Source organism: Dendrobium catenatum, unplaced genomic scaffold (genome assembly GCF_001605985.2).
Source record: "Dendrobium catenatum unplaced genomic scaffold, ASM160598v2 fragScaff_scaffold_1408, whole genome shotgun sequence".
NCBI lineage: Eukaryota > Viridiplantae > Streptophyta > Magnoliopsida > Asparagales > Orchidaceae > Dendrobium > Dendrobium catenatum.
This window is the reverse complement of record NW_021319870.1, coordinates 666625-692520: the sequence shown is the minus strand read 5'-3', so window position 1 is coordinate 692520 and position 25896 is coordinate 666625. Positions and strand designations below refer to the sequence as shown.

At 33.1% G+C, this 25896-nt stretch overlaps 1 protein-coding gene across 1 annotated transcript; it reads right to left on the bottom strand.

The window, feature by feature from the left end:
* Nucleotides 1-9249: 9249 nt before the first annotated feature.
* LOC110114083 (cytochrome P450 78A5) lies at nt 9250-11833 on the bottom strand. The gene is made up of 2 exons (XM_020846842.2): nt 10798-11833; nt 9250-10088 (listed from the first exon to the last, which is right to left on the bottom strand). Exons 1-2 carry the CDS (start codon nt 11740-11742, stop codon nt 9489-9491), a joined length of 1545 nt encoding a protein of 514 aa, XP_020702501.2. The 5' UTR covers nt 11743-11833; the 3' UTR covers nt 9250-9488.
* Nucleotides 11834-25896: the final 14063 nt, after the last annotated feature.

The following is a 25896-nucleotide window of genomic DNA, read 5'->3' as shown; positions in this document are numbered from 1 at the left end:
TTTAACATATATATATATATATATATTAAAAAAAACAGCAAAAAAATTATCTCAAATAAAACCTAAATTTTCATTTGAAAATTTAGGTTTTTTTGCTAAAAATTTATTTTAAAAAATAGTTAAAAAGTCGTGCCAATGATTTATTTATTTCTTTGACTGTGTTCATGAATTTTTTTTTTTTGGAATTTGTTCATTAAAATTATTAATAGCTAATACGATCAAATTCTGAACGCTTATGTGGAACAAAAGTATAAAATTGTATATGTAAATATATTTGAAGAAATAGCTCTGCTCGCTCCTTACGAGCTTGTTCATGAAAATCTTTTGTAGATAGTTTCTATCATTCAGGCTTCTTGTTTTAATCATATTTTACTAAGATTTTATTTGAGACAGTTCTTTTAGTGCTTTATACAATATTTTTTTTTTAAATCATTGTTTAAAATAATTTTTACTAAAATACTGTTTTAAGAAACAATAAAAAAGGCATAAAAAGACGCCACAATTCTTATATTAGAAAAAAAAATCTACAAATAATATATTATAATAAAATTTAGAACTCTCATATCATTTATTCTATTTAAACTCTCTGCATAAATCATAGAGCATCCAAATAATTAATATCAAAACAATGAGATTCTAATCCAATATTTTGAATTATAAAAGATGTGTTTTATAATAATGTATTCAAGAGAACATACACTTTTTAGTGACATTGAACATGTCTTATGCTCTTAATACCAATTTCAATCATTAAGGAAAGATAAGCCTCATTAATTAAGAAAAAAAAAAGACTTATTCTAGTCAAGTCAAAATATTCTAATGAGAGGATAAGTGGTGGTTTAGTGGAGGGCACTTTAGTATTTTTAGACATGCCACATAATGCCTCCTATTTACTTTTGGTCAATTTAATCATAATTTATTTATTTTTGACATTTTAAGCGAGTTCAGGCTTCGTTTGGGACAACTTTAGACTACTACTTTTCTCTTGCTTATAATATATTTTTGTAATAAAAGCAACTTTTTAAAGCAACAAAAAGCCGTCCCAAACGAAGTCGTAATCACAAACTCATGCATGCATCAATATACGCAGCGATCGAACTAAAGACTTCATTATTACAGTCAATGCATGAGCTCAATATGGATTTCTTTGATCGATAACTTTTGCTTTCTCCTTTGTTATTATTGAATGAGCGAAATCATTTTATAGTTGAACTTTTTTTTGGTGCATCCCCCCACTCCCACAAAAAAGGCTTATATGCTTATTAATAATTTTCTATTTATAATATTTCGACTAACGACTAATATAAATCTTATGTTCAAGTGCTCTAATATTCATTATTTGATATACTTTCTCAAATACCAAGCCAATTTAACTCTCAATTAATGGTTGTCAATAAAGATCATTCATTTCTTATAATTATGGCCTATTTGAGGTAGCTTGAGGATTTTATAAAGTTCAATGTAAAGTTGTTATAGAGAAAATAACTTTACTATTCTGATTACAAAAAATAATTTTCTACTTTGAGATTTCAAAAAAAAAGGTGAGAAAATAACAATAAATGAGTAGCCAAATAAAATTATTATTGCTGTGTGAAAATACAAAGCAATGAGAAAATTATCACAAACAAACACTTTAGTAAATATTTCCTATAGCTCATTAAGTAAATATTCCATAAAATAAATAATAATAATAATAAGTTAATAAATAATCATCCATTTCTTTCACTTTCTATCTCTCCTTTTCCTATTTTCTTTAATAATATTTTCTCAATAATTCTTGATATTTTTCTCATAGTTGTCAAACAAAATTAAAAGCCCTTTCCACACAACACATCAAAAGCTATCATGCCAAATTTAAAGGGCCCCCTTTGCTAAATCAAAAGATGACCAAATTCAAAGTAAAATAACTTACATGATTGCGATGAGCTAAAACACCCAAAGGCATAAATTCAGTGCTAAGTAAATGAAACATTTTAAAAATAGGAGGGAAAGGGAAGAGGGCCACATTTGCATCAAACCCTCACCTAAAAGCATAGAATGTCAAATATTTAATATGTTAAGTCTAATCTCAAAGATTAATGTGATCATTTCATGATAATTATTGATATATCATAAAAACTATTTTGATCAGACAAGGACATCGAGTTGTATCTATTTAATAAACTTTCAAATTTAAAATAGGAATCATCCAAGCTCTGATTTCAACAAACTTATAATTGAATTGAACTTCTCGAAGAGACGAACCCGACGACACAAAAATCAGTTCAATCCGAGCCTAAATCAAGAGTCCAAAACATACTTGGAGGCTTCAAAGCATTAATTTGATAACTAAATGATCGTGGAATATAACATGCTTATGGTTGAATCAAGTGGCTCGACAAGACAAATCCAACGAGCCCAAGATTATCAAATTATGACATCATCAAGGCATTTAAATGCTCGATCAATGATCTATGATCGAGGAGCCGATATCAGCCATCCATCCTAACACTCCCAACTTGATATTGATCTTCTCCATATTAACAAATAATGCTACTATAAAAAAAATTATAAATAGACCCTTACTCTTCACATAACGGAGAGAGAAAAAAGTGAGAAAGATAATATTTGGAAAGCTATTTTGCCGTCAACTACGTCAGAGTTCTTTCTGACCACTGTCAAAGTTTTTCTCAACCGCCATGAAAATATTCTTCCCGACCACTGTTGAAGTTCTTCTTGATCATCGCTAGAGTTCTTCTTGACTACCGTCGAAGTTCTTCTCGGTCATCACCAGACTTTTACACCAAGAATACACGTCTGAAAAATGACAAAACTTTTCAATACATTGCATTATCTTTGTCCTCAAGTTGGAAGATGGTTTGACTTTTGTACTCTATTCAAATTCTAGTTGAATAGTTTTACTAGGTAATGCCCTGTGGTTTTTCCATTTTTAAGGGTTTTTCATGTAAAAATCATGGTATATTCATTGTCATATATTTGTGTGATGAGATTTAGTACATTAATAAGACAATATTTAGTGAATTTTTCAGCCCACAACAATTATGAATTTGATTCATCAAAGGATTTCAAGATACTTTGAAAGATACATACATGTTTGTGATGATCCATGTAATGATTACATACATTACATACATGTGTGATTTGATTAGGTGATTTTTTTCTATAATGTGTTTGCAAGAAAAAATTAATTTTGCTCAATTCATAATTATATGCACTTTAATTATTTTCAAAAATCTCATATATGAAACATTATTTTATGTAGAAAGCATGGGACAATTTTATGGAGTTAAGGATTTTTTTAAAATAGATGCACGTAAATTATTAGTTTTATTGAAAACATAAAACTGTGAGAGCATTTAATCATAATGCATTTGTACATGTACTTCATGATTATGAACAAAGATGATATAAACTTAGGCTTTGTTTGAGATTGTTTTCTGATAGTTTTCTAAAGTGAATTTTTAGTACAAAAAATTTTTTGAACTAGAAATTTTTGCATTATGAAGCTGCTTTAGAAAGCAGTTAAAAAGCCATCCCAAATGATGAAGCCTTAGAGTTCATTTTTTGATAGCTTTTTAACTGTTTATTAAATCAACTTTCTAGTGCAAAAATTAAAATTTTTGTACTAGATAGCTAATTTAAGAATCAGTAAGAAAGCCGTCACAAACGAAACCTTATTCTCTTTTGTCATTTTATGTGACATATCATTGTTGGTCTAAATAATTGAGATAAAATTGTCGTTGTTGTTGATGCTGCGTTGATATATAAGTGGGGAAAAAAGTTGCACTTCACATAGATTTTCTTTTTCTTTTCAAAAGGAATTGTAGCATTCTAGAGCTCCAAATAGAATTGATAATAAACAACCTGGTTCAATAATTAAATCTTAATAAAAAAATTTGGGTTCAAATTGACCAAATAATTATATGGGTCAAGTTATGATCCAAAATCTTGTTTCAATTAATTTTTGGCTAACTTGAAAAAAAATTGAATTTGACTTAATTAATCTGAATATTGCTTGCCACATGATATTGATTGGGTCTTAAAATTGACACTATTAACATTAGGGTTCAGGCGAAATAGGTCATATTTTAGTTAACATGGACATGTTTATCTAAGCAAATATCAAAATCAATATAATAAATGGGTTGAGTTCAGGTTAGGTAGGTTTCATGTCAAGTTAGATTTAGGCCAAAATTTTTGACCCATTTTATAAATGTGTCAGGCTCAAATCAAACATATTCAGATTAAAACAAGTTCAAATCAAAGCCAAATCAGAACCTATCCACCCTAATTAACACCCATAGCTCTAAATATTTTGTTTGGGAATTAAATTCCCCACATAGTTGAATGTTGGAAGTATATGATTCTCTTTTTTTAATTATTTATATGAAATTATACTATAAGTAATTTTGTTGGAGAAAACTTGGATTTCACCTAAATTAGATCAAAATAATCTTTATAATCATTAAATTAATATTAAGATAAGCATAATATGCACTTAATAATAAATATATATAAGCATAAAGTGTGTTATATTAAAATATTTATTTAAAAATAGAGATAATGTAGTGACAATTAGTTTAGCTTAGTAGATAGATCTAGGAAGATTCAGAGATCTAATTTAGCCTATATTAAATTAAATTTGCATGATAAAACTCAATGATATTGCATAACAAGTTGTATATAAATTAGAAGATAAATCAAAGACTTCAAAATATATTAAGCGGTGATACAAAGTAGGTGGCTAGCGTACGTCAGTGGTGATCGGTTGTGATAAATACTTTAAAAAATAATAAAAATACTTCAAAACTATTTTTAAAATTACTTGATTAATTTTTTAAAAATAAAAAAAAAAAAAGAGTTTAAAAATACACTAAATTAATATAATAAAAATCAATTTTAAAAATAAAAAAATGTTAATCTAAAATTATATAAAAAATATAGATATTTTTTCTTCTTTTAATTAGAGGATTAATAATATCATTAATATTTAAAACACTAGTAAGATATAATATAGCTATACCATGCAACAAATTGAGAATACAAATATTTGCCTATTTGTCTAATTTTTATAATTTAGAATGAAGAGCTAATCAAATCCAAAAGGCCATCATACAATTGTGATTAGTAGTAAGGAATTGAAACAACTATAATATCCCAAACTGTTCTTAGCAAAACAAGTATATTATTTCAACTATATTTTTTAGTAGAAAAGAAGAAAATTATTTCAACTTATATTCAATCTCGCAACAATTTTTTGAAATAAAGTGTATGTTCAAATAGGAGCTCCAACATGAATAAAATTTTGAATTTCTAAATTTAGATTTTATATTTTAATTTAAAAATATCATTTTTGCTTCTTCTTTTTCGCCTTGAAATATGTAAGGGTCATTCATTTAGGCTTTGTTTGAGACGGTATGACTTTCGTATCATTTTTAAAATAATTTTTTGTAAAAACAATTAAATTTTTATATAAAAAACAATTAAAAAGTCTTCTCATACAAAATCTTAACGAATTTTAAAATGGGTTAAAATGTGAGTCAATTTTATAATTATTTTAGGGTAAAAGAAATAAGCACTTAATGTCTACACAAAATTCTTTGATTTCTATTTACTACTGAAATTCACGTGTTTCATGTACCAAACATGCAAACAATAAATTCTTGCAAGATTTCAAAAGGGCATGTGCACAGTATGAATCCGAGACTTTGCAAGATGGACTGTGATGACAGATTCATAAGGGCACTTGCCGTCACAAAAGAGAGATTATTACAAGCAAAGTTCGAACGTAGAACCATTTGATTTTGTGATTGTATACAATAAAAGCACAAATACTGTCACTGTCCACTACTTACTGTTTACAAGCATGCAAAGCACAGGAGGACACATAGGTAGGACGCATGCATGTACAAGCAGGAAGGACTCATACACTTGTGTGAACTCAAACATGCAGCACGTGCTTTCCTTGGTAGTAGTACAGGTTCTTCATTGAGAAGAACGCTAACAACATTCATTAAGTGATTTTCATAAGAAAACACATTCAACAAGTCAAAGAAAACTGTGAAATATTCAGGCTCTCACAGCTAACTTACAGCTATAACATTCTTGGCAATAAAGAGATACACGACAAGCATTAATCAGCTGCATTATTCGACTAAAAAGTAAAAACAGGGAAAGATAGAATTTAATTGCAAATAACAGTCATAGCTCCAAATTCTTTATACATAGAGAATTTTTTTTTTTTTGAGATAAATGAAATTTATTCAAATTAAAAAAAAACATTCAAGGAAAGATCATAAAAAGGCCAGAACAAAAAAGACAATCAAAATAATACAATAATCGACAGAATACAAAGCAGTTTGAAAATAAAAGAAAACAGAAAATTCCTGAAGGCAGCCAAACTTAAAAACGCCATCACGTTGTCTGGTTTGGACCATCATTGAAAGAAGAGTAGACAACCATCAAAACATAAGCAAAACATCGCAAATACAAATAAACCACCAAAACTCAAGCAAAAGACCAGAATCATGCAAAGAAACAACCGTCAAGGTAGTCAAACAAGCGAAGACCATCAAGGGGTGAGCAGGAACCTGCCGCATCATTATCCTAATCCAAGCAATTGACCAATCAATAAACATCATAGCATGTAACAACTAAAAACCAACAACCAATAAAACCACAAAGGCCACTTGAGCAACATTCTATAAAAATATAACAAATCAAAGATCGAAACTCCCAAAATAATAAATTTCCTTTCTTTTGTGTTTGAGTCAACGATGTTTTCAACCCCCTAAGAAAAAGCCTTTTCCACTAAGCGATTCACATTCAAATTAAATATATCATTGAGAATCTCCTCATCAAATTAAATACATCATTGAGAACCTCCTCATCAAATTAAATACATCATTGAGAACCTCCTCATGCTCATCCAATGTAAAGGCTGTTTCTCCCAGGATCGTCTGAGACGATCAGGGATTCGTCCAGGACGATCTGTACAGAATTGTGAAGAATCTGCCTATTCGTCTGTACGAACCTGGAAGAGTCGGGACGAACAGTCGGGACGAACCAAACCCGAGGGTTTCATCCCGGGACGACGAAATTGGCACTTAATTTCGTCTGGACGATCTGTGTATATGGGAGATCGTCCCGGGACGAAAAGGACATCGTCCAGGATGATTCTGTGTATTAAATATCTGAATAGTGTTGTTTTGAAGAGAGAGAAAGTCCAGGAGAGAGAAAATCGAAGAAAAAGAGAAAAAAATGGATTTTTGAGCGACTCTGGTCCTTTTTCGTCCGTCGCTGTAGTTGAAGAAGTTGACTGGCACGAGGTAAGGCACATTCCGCCTTTCTCAATTTTCAGAAATGGGATTTTTGATTCGTTTTCTGTTCCGAATTTTGTTTCCGTTAGAGAATTTCTGGTATTATTTTCTTCTGACAAATGTTTTACCGCGTAACTTTTGGTATGTCTCTGAGATGATAATTGTGCACGTTTTGCGTATTTTCTGGAAGATTTTTATCGGATATTTTGGATTCTGTGGTGTTTTAATTGAACTGCAAATTATCAGGATGTTAAAAAATATTTTGTCAGTACAATGAAAGTCTTGTAATGTTGTTGTGGATGTTATGTGGCAATTTAGTAAATTTCTGAATCTGTGAATTTTGTGTAAATTCTGTATACTGTCGTTATGCCGCTGGTTTTTCGTACGAATTCTGCTTTTGTCCCGAATTGTACATTGAATGAATTAATTAAATGTATGCTATCAGAAGGGAGTTATAAGGGGCCAGAATCCTATGTGATTCCATTGTCTAGATCCGGGAAGGGAGACATAAGGGGAAGTTCTGAAATATGAAATTCTGTATATTTGTTCTGTTTTGGTGCTATAAGCACAAAAGGGAGCCATAAGAGAAAGAGGAGAAGTTCTGACATCTGGAAGGAAGTTCTGTTCTGAAATTATCTGTTCTGTAAAGCTGTAATGTGATTATTTTTAATTTATTTCTGTACGATTCTGATTTATTCCGTACGATCCTATCTGATCTGTGATTTGAAATTTTGTGATATATGTTCTGAACTCGGATTTTGATATGACTCCAATTTTCTGTATCTGATGTATGATTTCCTATTGATCTGTTATATGTTCTGTCTGCTATATGATTTCTATACGATTGTTCGAATTCTGTACGGATACTTTTCTGATATGTTTTCTAATGTGAGTTTCTGATTATTTTGATTGGTGAGTGATGTCTTGCTGAGCTGTTAGCTCATCCTTATTTTCTGCGTGATTTTCAGGTTCTGGGAAGGGGAAGGAAGTCTTGGACTAGAAGTTTCGTGTCTGATCTGAGATTATGTATTTTGTACTTTTGATTTTTGTACAATCATGACTTATTTGTTCTGTTCTTTCTGTCTGTAAGTCATGTACTGTATTTGTATATGATTATTTTGAGAAAAGAAAAAATAGATGAACCGTTCTGCATTTGAATGTTTATAGTAGCTCTGTGTTTTTCTGTATGTTTAATATTTGAAAGAAAGTCTGAAGCAAATTCCAAAGCCAGATCCTAAATTTATTTGGCTCCGTCACGATCCGATGCGAGCGAAATTTGTCCCGGTTGGATTATATCGTGACATCCAACTCATCCCCAACACCACCCCCACCAAATGAGGAGAAGGAACCATCAATCCAATCTATTTGAGACATACATAGAAAATAATTCTCCACAACCTAAAGTTAATTAAAAAAGTTTCTTACTTATAAATGTGTTGAAGAACAATTCGCTTATAAGCAGCTCCTAATATGTTGGTTATCGGCCAAGGTCCTAGGTAGCCCAATTAGCCAAAGTAGACCAAGATTGGCTTGGTAGTTGATCAAAAGTGCAAATATTAATGGCTCCACTAAGATTGTTGCTAAAGAAGGCTTTCAAAGCTGTGAAAGTCATCAGTCAATCAAGTTTGTGTACTACACTACAATAAACGAAACACCTAACAAGACAAAATTAAAGGAGAAACATAATCATTCACAAAAGCACCACCATTAGCAAAGGAAAGAGGGCAAAAGAAACATCATTATTAGCCAAAATCTACTTTTGTGGACTCATATGGAACACCAACAATTGCTTTGATTAAAAAAAGCAATGGAAATCAAAACACAGATTTGATCCTCCACTTCTCAAAGAAATTAGAAATTCGATTTTGAACGCCTTAAAATCTTTAAAAAAACTATTCCAAATATCATGTGGCATTAAGAGATTTCAGTATATTGAAGTTCAATCAGTAATCAATCATGGTTTCATTGGGGGTGACATTCGATAATGTTGAGAAAGATGTAATCAGTTGTAATCATCAACATACAACCACAGATTACTACCGCCATAACAACGATAGGCAAAACAAAAAGCATCCTTCAAACAAGATCAAGATATAAGAGTTAAACACAATGTGCCTACACATCAGTCAAAATAAAAAAGAACACTCGCATTTCTCTTCCATAAACCATTCAAGCTCTGGGAAGAGCACGGCAAATCAAAGGATGTTCCATCTCAAGTGACATCTTCAAACACTCAGACAAGTTCACCCCATCACTTGAAGGCAGCCACTTAAAGTTCTGAAGCAGCTGAGCAAGCCAGAGATGAACTGTAGCCAAGCCCATAGCCTTGCCAGGACAAACTCTCCTTCCTGAACCAAAAGGAGCCAATCTCAGATCAGAACCCATAATGCTCACATCTTCTTTCATGAACCTCTCAGGCTTGAATTCACAAGGATCAGCCCAAATTGATTCATCATGTGTTATTGCCCACATGTTCACCATTGCAGTTGTGCCAGCAGGAATTAGATGATTTCCAACATGAGTATCATGGATTGCAAGGCGAGCCCACGAGAGTAGAGGACCAGGTGGGTGCATTCTAAAAGTTTCTTTTACTATTGATTGTAGGTAATTGAGGTTTGGAATGTCAGAATCAGTTACATTCCTTGAGTTCCCTACAACAGCTTCTATCTCATCTTGAGCTTTAGCTTGTATTTCAGGGTGCAAAATCATTCTTGCCAGGATCCACTCCAAAAGTATAGCTACTGTATCAGTTCCTCTAAAGATCATTTCCTGTGTTCAAAAATATATATAAGTTGACAGTTTGAAGTTTGAACTCAAATATATGGAGCAGAAGCAGCTAAAAATAAAACTGAAATGTATCGAGAAACTTGAAATAATCTAAATCAACGGGCCAGGTAAGCATGATTGAGCCCTGCATGTGGTTTCCTTATTCTTGTTGAATATGCCATGAGGTCAAATAATAGCGACAGACATAAAAACTAACAGAAGAAGAATAACCAAACCTGAGCAGATAAGCACAATGAAAAAGGTTAAAATATCCCTATTTGAGCCTTGAAGAAGTCTCTACTAACATATAATATCTAAGATACACTACAGACAGCTGGTTGACATATCCTTATAATTAAGATTTCAAATTTAAGTGGAAGTCAACGGAAGAGAGCAGGAGGGGGAAGATTAAAAATAAGCTAAGATCATGGAAACGCAACAAAAAAATAAACAATAAATGAAAACTGAAGCTTATTTGATAGTACAACTGCTTATCTCCTGCATGATGAAAACTGAAGTTCAAGTCAACTGAGACATATCAATAAATATAAATTCATCATGTTACTTCATGGGCATATAAGCTAAAATAATTCATGCAGAAAATTATAATTCCAAGTGAAGATGTAGAATGTTTTTATTTAAAATGATCAAAATAGACCCAAAATAAACAGCATGAGGATGCCTAAACGAAAAACCAGAAAAAAAATCTTACCCAGAGAACAGCAACCATGTCAGAATCAGAAAGCTTATCTTCTTTCTCCAAATCAAGCAGAACATCCACAAAATCCCCAATCTCACACTTAACGCCGTTTGCTTCCCCAACCTTTCTCATTCTATGTTCTTCAATAATCTTCCCGACAAAAACATTAACCTTTTGCACCAATACCCTGCACCTCTTTCTAACTCCCTGCAAATCCAACCATCCCAGAAAAGGCAAATGATCGCTCCAATTCACACCCCCAAGCAGCTCATAACCCTCCTTCACCATCTCCTCCAGCTCCAACCCTTCTCCTTTAGCAAAATCAAAACTTTTACCAAAAACGCTCAACATCACATTATTCAAAGCCCCAAAATGCAATACCCTCTTCACTTCGACATCCCCATGCGTTCCCATCAAACAACTCACGTCCTCCACCATCTTTGCCCCGATTTCCCTACGCCGTTCACCGAACGCAGCAATACGCTTCGGGCAAAATAGATAAGTTGAAGAAATCCTCCTCAAATTTCTCCAATATTCGCCAAAAGGCGCGAAGCCCATAGCGCGATGAAAAAGAAGCTCGCGCGCAGATTCCTTAATCGGCCTGTCAGCAAAAGCTGACGAGTTGAGAATTTCGCGAGCCGTATCTGGATGACTCGAAACGATAAAACGTGTGAAGCCAACAGAGAACGCCATGAGGTGTATTGAAGCAAAACGACGTGATAGAACAGCAAGAGCGCGGTGAGCTGCAGCGCCGGCGAGGGCGATGCCGGCGGCAAGCCCACCTGGCCCGGGGATAGGATTTCTCTTACGAGTAAAAGTCCAAGCGATGCCGCCAGGGGAGATTAGCGCAGCGGCAGCGAGAATAAATAACACGATGGGCACCACCGCCGCAGCTGACGTTATCGGCGGAAGTAGGATGATCAGTAAAGACGGGAAGGAGTCGACCGCAGTTGACATCGCCGTTAAAAATATAAGATTTTTAGCGATTTCTCGGCGAAGAGAAGAAGTTGAGAAGGAAAATACCAGTTGTGAGTGAAGAAACAAGGCCATTCGAAGGCGGTTATATAGGGTTTGAATATTAACCCCGCCGGTTTATTTGTTAAAAAAAATTACTGTGGTTAGTCGGCCTCCATGTATTCACTCCTCCGCCATCTTTTCCCATCGGCCTGAGGCCGGCTAGCTATGACTCCTTTACACAGCGTAAATTAAATTTGGGACTTTGGATAACGGACACATTTTAGACCGTTAAGTGATTTGGCTTAATATTGAGATTAAGTCAATAGATTTTTTTTATTTTTTATTTTTTTTCAACATTTTTTTTTTAAAAGATAAGGAAATCCGTTGAAGTAACAATGAATAATAAGTACAGTTTACGGGTGGTTTATTTGTCTTATTAAATATCATTGCTAGGCTTTTGTTAACCACTTTTATATTTTTATGAAATATAATCTCCATTTGGTTCTTTTGAGAATTATGAGAGTATTCAATATTTTTTTATATTAATTTTTCTATCCAAATTCCAAGTCTGTTATTTTTACTTTTTTTAGTCTAATATTTTTTCTTCATAACATATGAACATTAATTTTATATATTCATTTTAATGGCTATTATTCATAAATTTATTTTTTTGTAAATCTAAACTTTCTAAATATTTTTTTATTATCCTTATTAATAATATTTATTATCATAATTATTTCTTAATTTATAACATATTTATTTTATCATTTATATTTTTTATAGCGTTCAAATTATTATTATTTTTTCAGATTTGATTTTCTCTAATTCAAAATTTTATTTAATTGTTTGAACTAAATAATGTTTATGTTAGAGGAGGGTGTGATGCATTGACAAAACACAACCAAAGCATCAACATGCATTACAGCTATATATTGTGTGATTGTATGAACTTTTTTTTTTTTTTCATTTTTTAATTGTTTTACATAAAAATCATGTGCCTCATATTCTCTATTTTATTTATTTGGTTGAATATAACTCTGTATATGAAAAAATTTTAACGCGGAGATTATATATTTAATCCGTATATTATCTATTTATCTTCCTTCCTTCTGCTTCCACAAAATATTTGTTTACCATATATATTTTTATATGGTTCCATTTGGAAGCTTACAAAATAATACACGCATTTATTATTTTCCTAAGAAAATCTAATTAGCTTTTTTTTAATAAATTATTTTTTTAAGAGAAATTCGGCCTCTCTTATTCAATAATTCGTTCGCACAAAACAATAATTTTCTAATATTTTTTATTCTTCGTAAAATTGGCTCTACGACGTCTACGTAATTAATATTTTTTAGGAACGTTCATCTGCGTAAAAATGCAGCTGACTCACTTTAATACATTATAGATAAAAAAAACAGCATCCGTAGCAAAGATCATTAAATATGTCAGAAGTAGAATAAAATATTCTAAGCAACATTGCAATAATTTTTTTGGCATGTATCTTCAGCTGAATTTTATTCATTTATGTTTCATTTGTGACAACTTTCTTACTACTTTTTAAAACAATTTTTTAATAAATTTTGATACTGAAAAATTATTTTAAGAAACAGTAAGAAAATTGTCTCAAACAAAGCCTTAATTGCACTTCTGCACATGATCTCCATCATCACATTGGTATTCCAAGCTACAATTTTGCACCCGTGAATAGACCGGCTGTTCACAAACCTCAATTTTTAAATTATAAAATCATTCTAAAATGATTAAATTTTAAATTTTTAACTTATGTTATCAATTTTTAATTTTAATATGTTCATTTTTTTATGTAATTAATATATTTACATTAAGTTCTTCATTTTAAATAATTTAAAATGCAATAACATAATTAAAACACAACATTAATAAATGAATTAAGATAAATTTTACATATAAATTTAAAAGACATCGAATGATAAAAAAATACATAGTTGACAATATAATGTGGGGGCAGCATACTAATTATTATGATGTATAATTGCATGTTTATTTTTTTCGTTTCCATTTATGCATTCTAATGTAATTTTCATCTTATTTTAATAAGTATTTATTTTAAAAATTGTGTATTTGTATTTTGAATAAATTTATTGAGTATTTTTTTTTAAATTATATGTTGGTCTAATTTGAAAAATTGATAAATATAAGAGTATGATTAAAAATAAATATAAAAAAAAACATAGTAAAGGAGTTTTGTTATAAATGAATTATTTTTTGATATGATTGTTATTGTATTTTGAAATGAAAAATGAGTTTTTCTGTTTGAGACGCCCATACTAAATACACTTTTTTTGTTCACAACAAATTATTTCTTTATAGTAAATTTGGCTATTGCAAAATAAAATTAAAATATGATTTGTTGGAAATATATGAAATATATGCGTACTTTCACTGCCATTAAAATAGGCTTTCGCAACATTTTTTTTTTTATAAATGAGAATCAGAGGAGTAAAATTAGTCATAATGGGTAAAATGAGTCAATTAGGAAAAAAAAGAGTGGAGTAATAGGGAGGTAATAATTGATGCCTATGCCTCCTTTTAGCGGAGGCTTGGAAAGTATTGCCAATAACTAATGCAAAAACACCCATTTTTTATAGTGTTTAAATACAATTGATATGTCACCAAAAAATTAATCTTGATTTAGCACGAATCTCAATGTAAATATGATATTGTCGAGATTGAGGCTTTAAAAATTTAAAATTGGGACCATCCAAATTATAATTTCAATAAACTTATAATTTTGTTATTATGTCTTGTTTGTATATGACTATTCTTAATACTCATGAATCTTGCCAATGATTCATAAATCTAAAACGTTCACCAAATTTCAACAATTTAAACTATCTGTAGAAAAATATTATGTGACATCATTGTTTGATGTCTCAGTACATTATGTGCCATATTAAATACAAATTAGCTATTTATTTTGTAGTGAGTAGAGAAGAATTAGACCTTTAAGAAAAGTTTAGAGTTTAATAATTACATTAGATTAGAAGAGAAGAAGAGCAACTTGGAGGCACTTGTGTATTTGTCTAGGTTTCAATGGAAAACCTATTTGGATTTTAAGAAATCAACTAAATATAGCAACTGATCTTCGATGGAGACTTGAATGTTATTGGTGAGAAAAAAAATTTTCTTAGAGCTATCATTTATGTTATTGGAGGGGAAAGGAAAATACTTTAGAGTCAATAAGATTATTTGTTATTCAGGTTTTATAACATTTGAATGACCTTTGTGATTTGAATGGGAATCTTTTGAATATAGAAATGCAATGTTGGTGAGTTAGTATAGCTATTATAGCATTTAGAATACATCATGTGGATCAAATAGTTATACTTTTTTTCATTATGAGCTGAAACAAGTAGTTGTTAATTTTTAGACTATCCACCATCACATAAAATTTGGTATTTCACATCATTCATCTCCTGACACGTACAATTGATCGATATTTTAAATCCATTTATAAAATATGGTTCATTCACGTGCTAATGATCACTTAGTCCTCACTCCTTAAAGAAGATTTAAGGTAGAGAAAGATAAAGCCAATGATAAGATATGTCGTAACTCAAATCAACGATTTGATTTTCTTATTAATGGTATTCACTGTACACTTGTATTTATAGTATTACATGTGGCTGATAATTGTTTCTTTAATGCTGACATGTCCGCTGTTGATATTGTGCATCTGGTTTGTTACTTGGCGGCTAGGATCGTTCGCTCCTTTTTATCCCCCTTCAAGCTGATGGTTTTCGCAAACCCTCAACTTTACTATGAGAAAATGATATCTTGGAGTAGAAACATGTTTTGTGAAGATGTCGACGATCTGATCTTCTGTGCTGATCGATTTAACTCGAAGGATATTCGAGTGAATCTGGTGTAGGGGGTGTCAATTCGGGTCAGCGGGTCGGGTTGGGGTCGAACCCGGCACTATTCGGGTCAACCCGAACCCGACCCGTTTTTAAAAACGGGTCAAGTTTTTGGACCCGAACCCGACCCAATTCAAGTTCGGATCAACCCAACCCGACACGAATGACTCGAAGTTAACCTAAAATTGCTAATTTTCGGGTCAAAATCGGGTCAATATTCGATTTTCAGGTCAAAAACGGGTCAATCTCGGGTTTTCGGGTCAAATATTAGTTTTCGTGTCACTTTCGGGTCAATTTTGGGTTGCTGGGTCAACCCGAACCCGACCCGATTTTTAAAACGGTTTGATTTGTTCAACCCGAACCCGACCCATTTCGGGTTTGGGTCGTGTCAAAAATTGACACCCCTAATCTGGTGTCTTATGAAATGATGATCTATCTCGATGTGTTTCATTCTCGGGTGAAACACCGGGTTATTAGCTAGGGCTATAGTGGACGTATTATCACAATGAAGATATGTTGGATGCAAAACAGGTATTTTGAAGTCTTTAAGTAGTTGTCTTAGCCAAATAATGTCAGTAATAGCTGCTGCCAGAGCTCTGTATTCTGCTTCTGTAGATGATCTTGCTACGGTATGTTTTTTCTTTACTGTCCATAAAATCGGTGTGATTCCAAAAAAAAAAAGCAGTATCCTGAGGTAGATCTTCATGTTTCTGTGTCTCATGCCTAGTCTGCGTCTGAGTATGCTGATAGATTGAGTGATCTAGGTGAAATCGGTATGCCGTAGTCTTCTGTCCCTTTGATGTATTGGAGTAACCTCTTGAGCCGATATGCATGATATGGTTATGGATCATGCATGTGTTGGCAAAGTAGGTTTACATGAAATGCAATGTCTGGTCTTGTTATGATTAGGTATTGAAGTGATCCAATTATTTTTCTATATGTATATGGGTTTGTGAAAATGGGATCATGAGGTATATGTTGTGGTGGTTTAGTACATGATAGGTTGGAAAGAGGTTTGCATGTATGAAGTTCGGTGCTTTGAAGTAGAGATTTTGCATATTGGGTTTGGGATAGAAAAAGAGAGTTTTTATGTGTGGTTATTTTTATGCTAAGAAAATTATTTGATGTGCCTAAGTGTTTCATGGAAAAGGTATTTTGCAATTTCAATATGATGCTAGATATGAGTACTGGGTTATTACCCGTGAGTAAGATGTCATCTACATATGTTAATATGTATGATTGGGAGTCGTCTTGTGAAAGTATCATAAGTGATGAGTCACTCTTACTTGGTTGAAATCCTATTTGTTATAGAAATGTTGAGAATATAATGAACCATTATCTTGATGCCTATTTTAGTCCATATATTTCCTTGTGAAGCCTGCATACATGCTATGGATTTTATTTATCTTCATAGTCTTGCGGTTGTCTCATGAATATTATGTCCGTCAATTTGCCATGGAGAAAAGCATTGGTCACATCTAACTGTTGTACTTCCCAATTTTTGTTGAATGCAATAGTGAGTAACATTCAGATAGTTGGAAATTTTACTACTGGACTAAATGTTTCCAGATAGTTAATGCCATATTGTTGCTTGTGTCCCTAAGCCACCAGTCTTGCTTTATATCTGGCAATCGAGCCATCTTAATGAAATTTTGTTTTGTATGCACCATGTTTCTTGTTGCTGTAATGCCATAAACTCTGTCTTCATTGCTTGTCTCCAATGTTGACATTTGGATGCTTCTTTGTATGTGGTTGGGTCGGGGTTGTCTTTGATTTTGGGAATTTTGATGTAACATGTTTAGAATGGTTCTTGGTTTGAGAGATCCAGTTTTGAACCTTGTTACCATTGGGTGTGTGGCTATTGATTGTGGTATAGGTATTTGTGGTATGGATTGTATCGATTGGGATGTATTTTGTATCATCTAGGGTGTGGGTTGTGTCGGCTGAGGTGTTGTTGATGGTTGTATGACTGGCTGAGTTGTGTTTGATGTGTGGTTTTCAAAGTATACATCTAAATGGTTATTTCTTGTATTTGTTATGCATTGTGTTGAAGGTGTAAGAAGGTAAGGGTTATTTGGAATGTCTGAAGTGGTTATGGTGGAGTTTGACGTGCTAATTTTTGCAAATGGAAAATATGTTCATGGAATGTGACATGTCTCGATATGGTTATGTGATTGGTATTTTGGTTCAAACATTTGTATTATTTATGGGATGTTGAGTATCCCAAAAAGATGCATGAGGTGGCTCTCGGGGCTAATTTATGTCAATTGTGTGGAGGTATCCATGGAAAGCATTCACAACCAAATGTTCTCAAAATGGAGTAGTCTGGAATTTTGTGGTAGAGTAGTTGATAGGGAGTATTGTTGTAAGTCTTGTGTGATGGCATCCTATTGATCAAATATGATGCTGTAAAAGCTGCATCTAGCCAGTATACATATGGTACTGATGCCATGTTTATCATAGTTCTTATTGTTTTAATCAAATGTCGATGCTTCCTTTCAGTTGTACCATTCTATTCAGGTGTGTATGGACATGAGATTTGATGTATGATGCCTTGCTTTTGTAAGTAATTTTGTAGTATTCTATTTACATATTCTGATCCTCCATCTGATCTGAATTGTTTCACTTTGTGAGGTATTTTTTTCTCTATCATCGTATGAAACATAATGAAAGTTTCTGGCACTTCAGATTTTGACTTTATGGGAAAAACTCATGTAAATCGAGAATGGTCATCTATTAAAATGAGGTAGTAACAAAATCTTTGATATGATGTGATTGGGGCTGGACCCCATACATCTGAATGTATTAGTTCTAATGGAACTTTAAAACGTGAAATAGAAACGGGAAATTGTAACCTGTGACTTTTAGCCACTTTACATGCTGTACAGGTGATGGTAAATATTGGTATTTTCAAGGTGTGGTTGGTGTTGGATATGATGGCCATGGTTGTAATGTTGGGATGTCCAAGTTTATTATGCCATGTGATAGCAACTTGATGAATGGCTGTGAGTATTGTTCTGGGGTTGTATGAAGATGTTGGTATTGGGTAAAGTCCATTAATACTTGGATCCTAAAGCAGGATTTGGTTTGTATTGATGTCTTTGACAATGAAGGCAGATTCATCAAATGATATGGTGATGTTGTTATATTTGGTTAAATGGTATATTGAAAGGCATTTGTGAAAAAGTTTTGGAATATAAAGAATTTGAGATAATAGTAACTTACGGTTGGGGGTTGGTAATAGACCAGCTCCTGTATAACAATGGGAATGGCACTGCCGTCTCCAATATGTATGGTGTCTGTTCCTCTATATGGTACTGGATCTCCTAATGAGAGATTGTTGATTTCATTTTTGAGATGGGACGTTGCACTAGAATCCAGATACCAATCTTGATTTTGATTTTCATTTGTGGTAGTAAGAGCTGTGTTGCCTTTTGGTGGTGGGGGAATATAATTGCTATTATATATGTGCCAATAATTATTGGTTGAATGACTTTTCTTATTGTAGATTTGACATTATTGTGCCAGTTGGTTGCTGGTTCGAACATTCTCGTAATTGTATCTACCTCTTCCTCTTCTTCCCCTGCCTCTATTTGAATATAGTGATGTATTATGATATGGGAAATTGTATTTCCTAGCTGCTTCTGCATTGAGATTAATCTCCTCGCTGATTAGAAAGGCATAAAAATCATCAAGGCTTATTGGTTGTGCCATTGTGCGTATGGTGCTTTTGAATGACTGGTATGCTGAAGGTAAGCTATCCAATGTGTATAAAAATAATGTCTTCTTTGTCGATATTGGCTCCTACTGCTACAATTTTGTCCACCAGTGTCTTGACTTCATTTAGATATTCTGCCATGGTTAGCTGGTTCATTGAAACATTGTGTAATTCATTTTTAAGCTGAATTACTCTGGATATATTTGATGCATGTAACCTCCTTTCAATTGTAGTCCATATTGCAGCAGATGAGTCAAGATGAAGGACGTAGGGTAGAATTGTTGTAGAGATTGTGGAACAAAGAGCAGCTGCGAAGTTTTGATCTATCAAAACCCATTATGTGTATCTTGGATTGATGACTACTGATCCGTCACTCATTTGCTGGAGACGATTTGGTGGTGAGTTGTTAGGATCCACAAAATTGCAGAATCCATTGGCTCGTAACAGTTTTGTGATTTGAGATTTCCATATGGGATAGTTATCATTTGATAACTGTGTGGGAACAATATTTCTGATATTTGAAATGAAAAATTTCAAGGTTGCAGGTATATTGCAGGCATCTATGGTTGTATCGGATGATGAATTTGCAGTTTGGGAAGAAGTAGATTGAGCCATGAAAAATTGCTTACTTCTTTTGATCTTGTATGGAGGTGAAGAATCAATGCTCTGATACCATAAATAAGATTTAAGGTAGATAAAGATAAAGCCAATGATAAGATATGTCATAACTCAAATCAATGATTTGATTTTCTTATTAATGCTATTCACTGTACACTTTTATTTATAATATTACATGTGGCTAATAATGAATCCTAACATGTGGCTGAGAATTGTTTCTTGAATGCTGACGTGTCCTGTGTTGATATTGTTCATCTGGTTTGTTACTTGGCGGCTAGGATCATTCGCTCCTTTTTACTCCTCTCCAAAAAACAATCAAGTTATAAGCCCACCAGAGCCCAACTTTCGACATTCCACATTGACCATCACCTTCCAATAATCGGCATCTAATGTCCATTTGTTATTGGCATCAAACACATTTCATATTGGCCACATGTTCTCCATTCATATCAAGAAAATGATTGAATTGTTACATGTTATCGTCCATCTGTGACGTTCTCCATTAATTGTCGCTCAATTCTTGTCAATGATCAACATTTGCTAGTCACCAATATTCAATGCCCATCCCACCAGCTGCTTTGTTTTCCTTATTAACTATCACCTGATGCTTACCAAAATCCTACATCATTTAGTTACCAACATTTGCTGCTCATCCTCATGGTATCTCTTCCTTTTGAAAGTATGATCGGACAAACAACTAACTATTGATATTCCTAATTGAACATTATCAATTGTTTGCTAATATGTAATGTTCGTCAATCACCAATATCCAATCATCTTTTTGATCACCCCCTCTCTAATTAAGTCAATCGTTCATCATGATCTAATGATAATTCAGATCTCTCAATAATCATACTTTCACACAAGATATCTATTCTACACTTTATTTCACTAAATCATATATAATCAAATTATTTATAATATTAAACTCATATTTTCAAAATAATTTGTCTTATGTTTTTTTTTTTTCGACATAAAAATTTTATATGTATCTTAACAACCATTATCAACTTATTCATATGTGCAAATTTTTTACTAATATTTTTCTCTATTATTCTAAATATTACAACTCGTAATACATACATAATAAAAAATAATTAAGACTAATCTTCACCTATCAATTTGATTTCATCATGCAAAAATTAAATTAGTTTTTTTTTTCCTCCCCAAAAAATCAAAGCACCGTGCAGACTTTTTCAAACAACAAAAGGTTAATAAGGAACGCTTCACTGTCTAACGCGGCACTATTCAGCTAACGAGTGCTTAACAGCTTTAATTGCAAACAAAACGTATAGATCCAAATCAAAATTTTCCACAGAAAACATAATTAAATGCGCGCACGTGTATTCCGCTTTAGAGGTGTGAGTCAGCTCCAACTCGACTCAATAAATAGCTCTTTGCGCCGAGTTCAATGAGCTAATAAGGCAAGTTTGAGCAGGCATGACTCGGCTCATTAGCTCACGAGCCGGCTCGTTTAAAAATATTAATAGAAAATGCACTTAAAATATATTAGCATTCAAGATTTTAAGTACATCCTTATAAAAAATATTTAAACAATATATTTCATAATCTATATTAAGAGATACTTTATTTATTTATTTTTTTAATTCTCCATTCATATTATCGTTATATTATAATAATTGTTTGAATCATAATCATTTTCTCTTTTTTATAATTTCATGAGCCACCACAAACTCGTTTTTATTTTGTTAAACCCCATAGTAGGAGCTTACGCGTTAATTAAGAAAAGGGATTGCATGACCCAAAGGAACCAACATTTATCTAAAAATACAATATTTGAACAAAAACCTACGGGCTATTGATCCAGTCTGATACAAGCACGAGCAAAAAACAGCAGAAAAACAATCTAAAAAGACAAGCCAAGCCAAACCAAAATAAAAAATCCCAAGGAGACCAACAAGAGGAGCACGAGCCAACGAAAAGCGCCCAATCAATCACTCTAGAAATTCCGCAACCTACAAGAGAAAGAGGAGACGCATGGAAGGAGCCTGTAAGAAGAAAGCAAAGAGCAACCAAATGCAACACACAAACAGAAATCAACCAAATGGCTCGAACTCGTAGAATAAAGCTCAAGCTCAAACTTAGGGTGACTCGAACTCGGCTCATTTACAATGCCTAATCCACCTCCAAATTTAATTAAGAATTATCCTACTAATTATAATTATTAACAATTCTGCTAATCATAATCATATCCTACTCAAGTAGTCACTTCAGCCAGCCAATGGGTGAGGGTAGATTAGTCATTTCGTCGCTAACGATCGGATCATAGCTGTCGCTTCTCCAAGCAAGACGACGACAGCTCACGCAGCCACGTCAATTAATTTGTCATTATTTTAAATAATAAGTGCCGATTCATAATTTTCTTCTAAAATTAAAAACTTTCAACGCATAAATAGATTTATTTTCAAAATGAGGGTCGTAATAATAAATTAAACAAATTAATATCCGTCAAAGCATTTATTTTAAATAGTTAAATTTTAGCAAAATTTTACATTTAGAATCTTAAAAATAATTTTTAAGATGTTTATCAATTAATAGTATATCATAATATATTTAGTTATTATTTTAATTCATTTAAAAATATATATTCTAAAATATATTTATTACAATTAAATTTTAATAAATATATATTTTTTTTCATTTTTAAAAGATGATCCGTTCCAATTAATATTTTTTAACCTTTATTTTTAAAAAAATGCTATAATTTTTTAGCTATTTTTAAAAATTGTATAATGATTAATTATTTTTATAATAAGAATATATTATTTAAAAAAGTTACTTTTTATAGAGAAAAATAAGCATCCATTTGACACAATTTTTTTGACATCCAAACTACATTTATGAGAAAAATAATAATATTCCCAAAAAATTTTAAAATTTGTTTTCTTTAATGATTTTTTTAATTATTTTTATAAGCAGCAATATCCATCCAAAGGTCTCAAAATATTTTCTACAACTCCGCTCTCTCATTGCATCTCTTCTCACATGCACAAATCTTCAAGAGACTCTACCCTTCATAAAAAAGAGAAAAAAAAATTGTCCAATCTGTCTCGCAGCATTGCTGTGACAGTTTGGGGAGTTCCGACTTTCAAACCTCTGTCCTAATCCGCTGTGACGCTCAAGCTCACAACCTTGCGGCAATCCACAGCATTGCAACACCATATCTTTGCTGTTGTGGTGCTCTATTTTCTATCGTTTAACATTGCGGCGCTCGGAAGCTGGAGGGCTCTGCACATAGCACCTAGTTGTTGTACGGGAAAAAAATTCGTATGAAAGCAAGAGTAGGGCCCATCACAAGAATAATAAATTTTGAGATTCGAGATAACAGAATAATACGATTAATCAATAAAATTAGATTCTGCACATAGCACAGTTCATGCCATTATAAATGTATTATAAAATTCAAAAATACATTTATGTTTGCCATTCAAGCTCAATACTAATGGGAGCTACAAACCGACAAATGATATTCGACGGAGTAGCGCTTACAACAAATTTAGAACTATATATATATATATATTTCAATTTTTTAAATTTTATAGCCACCGCCCAAAAGACCACTCAATTAACCGCCACCGAGACGGAAACGGAAAGCCGGCGGCGCTCGCGCCGAATCCCGCGGAGTAAATGTGGGCCGCACAAAACACGATTTGGCAACAGAACCCATGTGGGCCTGTAGTCGGCATGTGACCTCCCTTGGCAGTTGGCAATATCTCAGCCATTCATGGATTAACCAACGGTTCGATTTAAACTTACTTTTTCCGCATAAGATTTTCGTACGTATGGCAGAGGTCGGATCTCCGACGTCAATCGCACAGCGGAGGCGGCGCTGCAGGCCTATATGGCTATATCTGTGTCCCGTCGCCTCCGCGCTCCTTTAGACTGGGCCTTATTTTCTCCACTGACATAAATTCTATAAGTGGGCTACCTATACAAATCTTATAAGTAGGTCAATCTCGATCATTTAATTTAGTTAGGTGGACGGTCAGATTTGTGTCAGAGAAAATTGATGGTGGGGATGGAATACTTATCGAAAGCAGTTGGTGGTACTAAGATCCGATGCATAGGTCATTGTATGCGGACGTTTTAAAGGATGGAATGACCGTGATTTGCCCATACAAGATCCTGACGTCTGCAAGCCGTCCGATAGCATCAATTTTGCCCTTTCTTTTGGACAAGATAAATGATCTTTTATTTGAATTCAAGAAATGTCAGCGCATACTAGGGGTGCAACCTAGTCAAGCTTGCTCGAATTTGACTCGGTAACTGACTCGATGAGTCGAGTTTATCGAGCTCGCGAGTCTAGCTCGAACAAAATTTTGAGGTCGAAGGCTTATCGAGCTGGACCTCGAACAGGCGTCGGACTCGACTCATCAACTCGACGAGCAGCTCGACGGCGAAGCTAGCGAGCAGAAAATCCAATTTGCGACGCTCAGACGGACGCTTACGATAGCTGTCACACTCGACGACTACATCAAAGACAGATGGCGAAGGTATGCGACGGACAACAGAAGCAGAAGTGGACGACGACATCTGCGACGTCTGCGACAGACAACGGCGAAGGTCTCACGACGACACTAGACAGACGATGAAGTCTCCGACAAGACGACGACCATGGAAAAGTTGACGGACGCTGGCGAATACGGCTCGATCTCCCGCTCGACGAGCAACAAGATGAGCTCGCTTTTTCTCTGTTGAGTCGAGCTCGAGCTCAACTCGAGTTCCAGCTCGAGCTTGAGCTCTGTTTTCGACAATTGAGCTCGACTCGAACACCCCCTGACTCGAGCTCGACTCGACTCATTTTCACCCCTAACGCCTAATTAAATAAAATATTTACAATTTAAAAAAAAAATCATATCACATCATTTTTTTTAATATATGAATAAAAAAATCAAATAAAAATATATAATAAATGGCATCAATATCATCATTGGGTTAACTAAATCAATGATATTTAATATTTTTTAAGATAATACGATACCTCAAAATAGTTGTTATTACTTTTTATTAAATTTAATTAATATTTTTTTTTGCAATATAACCCTTCACGTACTGCACTAGTGTGTAAAATTGGAGCAGGATTGGCTGAGGGTAACATAATTTATTTGAATATAATGTTTTTTTCTTTAAGAATAGGAAAAATAGGAAAATCATAATCATAGACAAAGTCTATCCTAAAGAAAGTAGAAACCATCAAATAATTTGGCATTTTTTTCTTTTTAAATTATTTAATAATTATATTTTTTACTTAATTATACATTAAACATATTCCTTTTTAAAAAAATTCTTATTAAATTCAAAAATATTTATTGATGTGTCATCAAAAAATTATCTTGATCGGGCTCGAATCTGAAGGCAAAATTAAGTTGGAAACTTTTGAAATTAAAATTGGAACCATCTGCACTCCAATTTTAGTAAACTTATAGTCGAACTGAGCGTCTCGGAAATATGAACCCAATGACACCAAAATAAACTCAATCCGAGTTCAAATGGGTCAAAATCAAGGGTTAGAAGCGCTATTGGAATATTCAAACCATAATTTGGATTACCAAACGTTTTTTAAACATGACCTGCTTATAGTCGAATCGAGCGGCTCGACGAGACGAATCCAACGAGCCTAAGATCACCAAATTTCGACATCACTAAAGCATTCAAATGTCCATTAAACAATTCTTGATCAAGGGATTCAATATCAGCCGTCCATCCAACCACTCCCCATTGACCCTTGATCTCTCATGTATTTAGGGGTCATGCCACTCCATAAATTTATAAATATACTCCTCATTTCTCTTGAAAGAGGACCGAAAAAAGGAAGAAGAGAAGGAAGAAGCTCCTCCTCGACCACCGTCTGATTTCCATCGGACCACCACTTGAGGCCCTCACCTCTGTCAGACCACC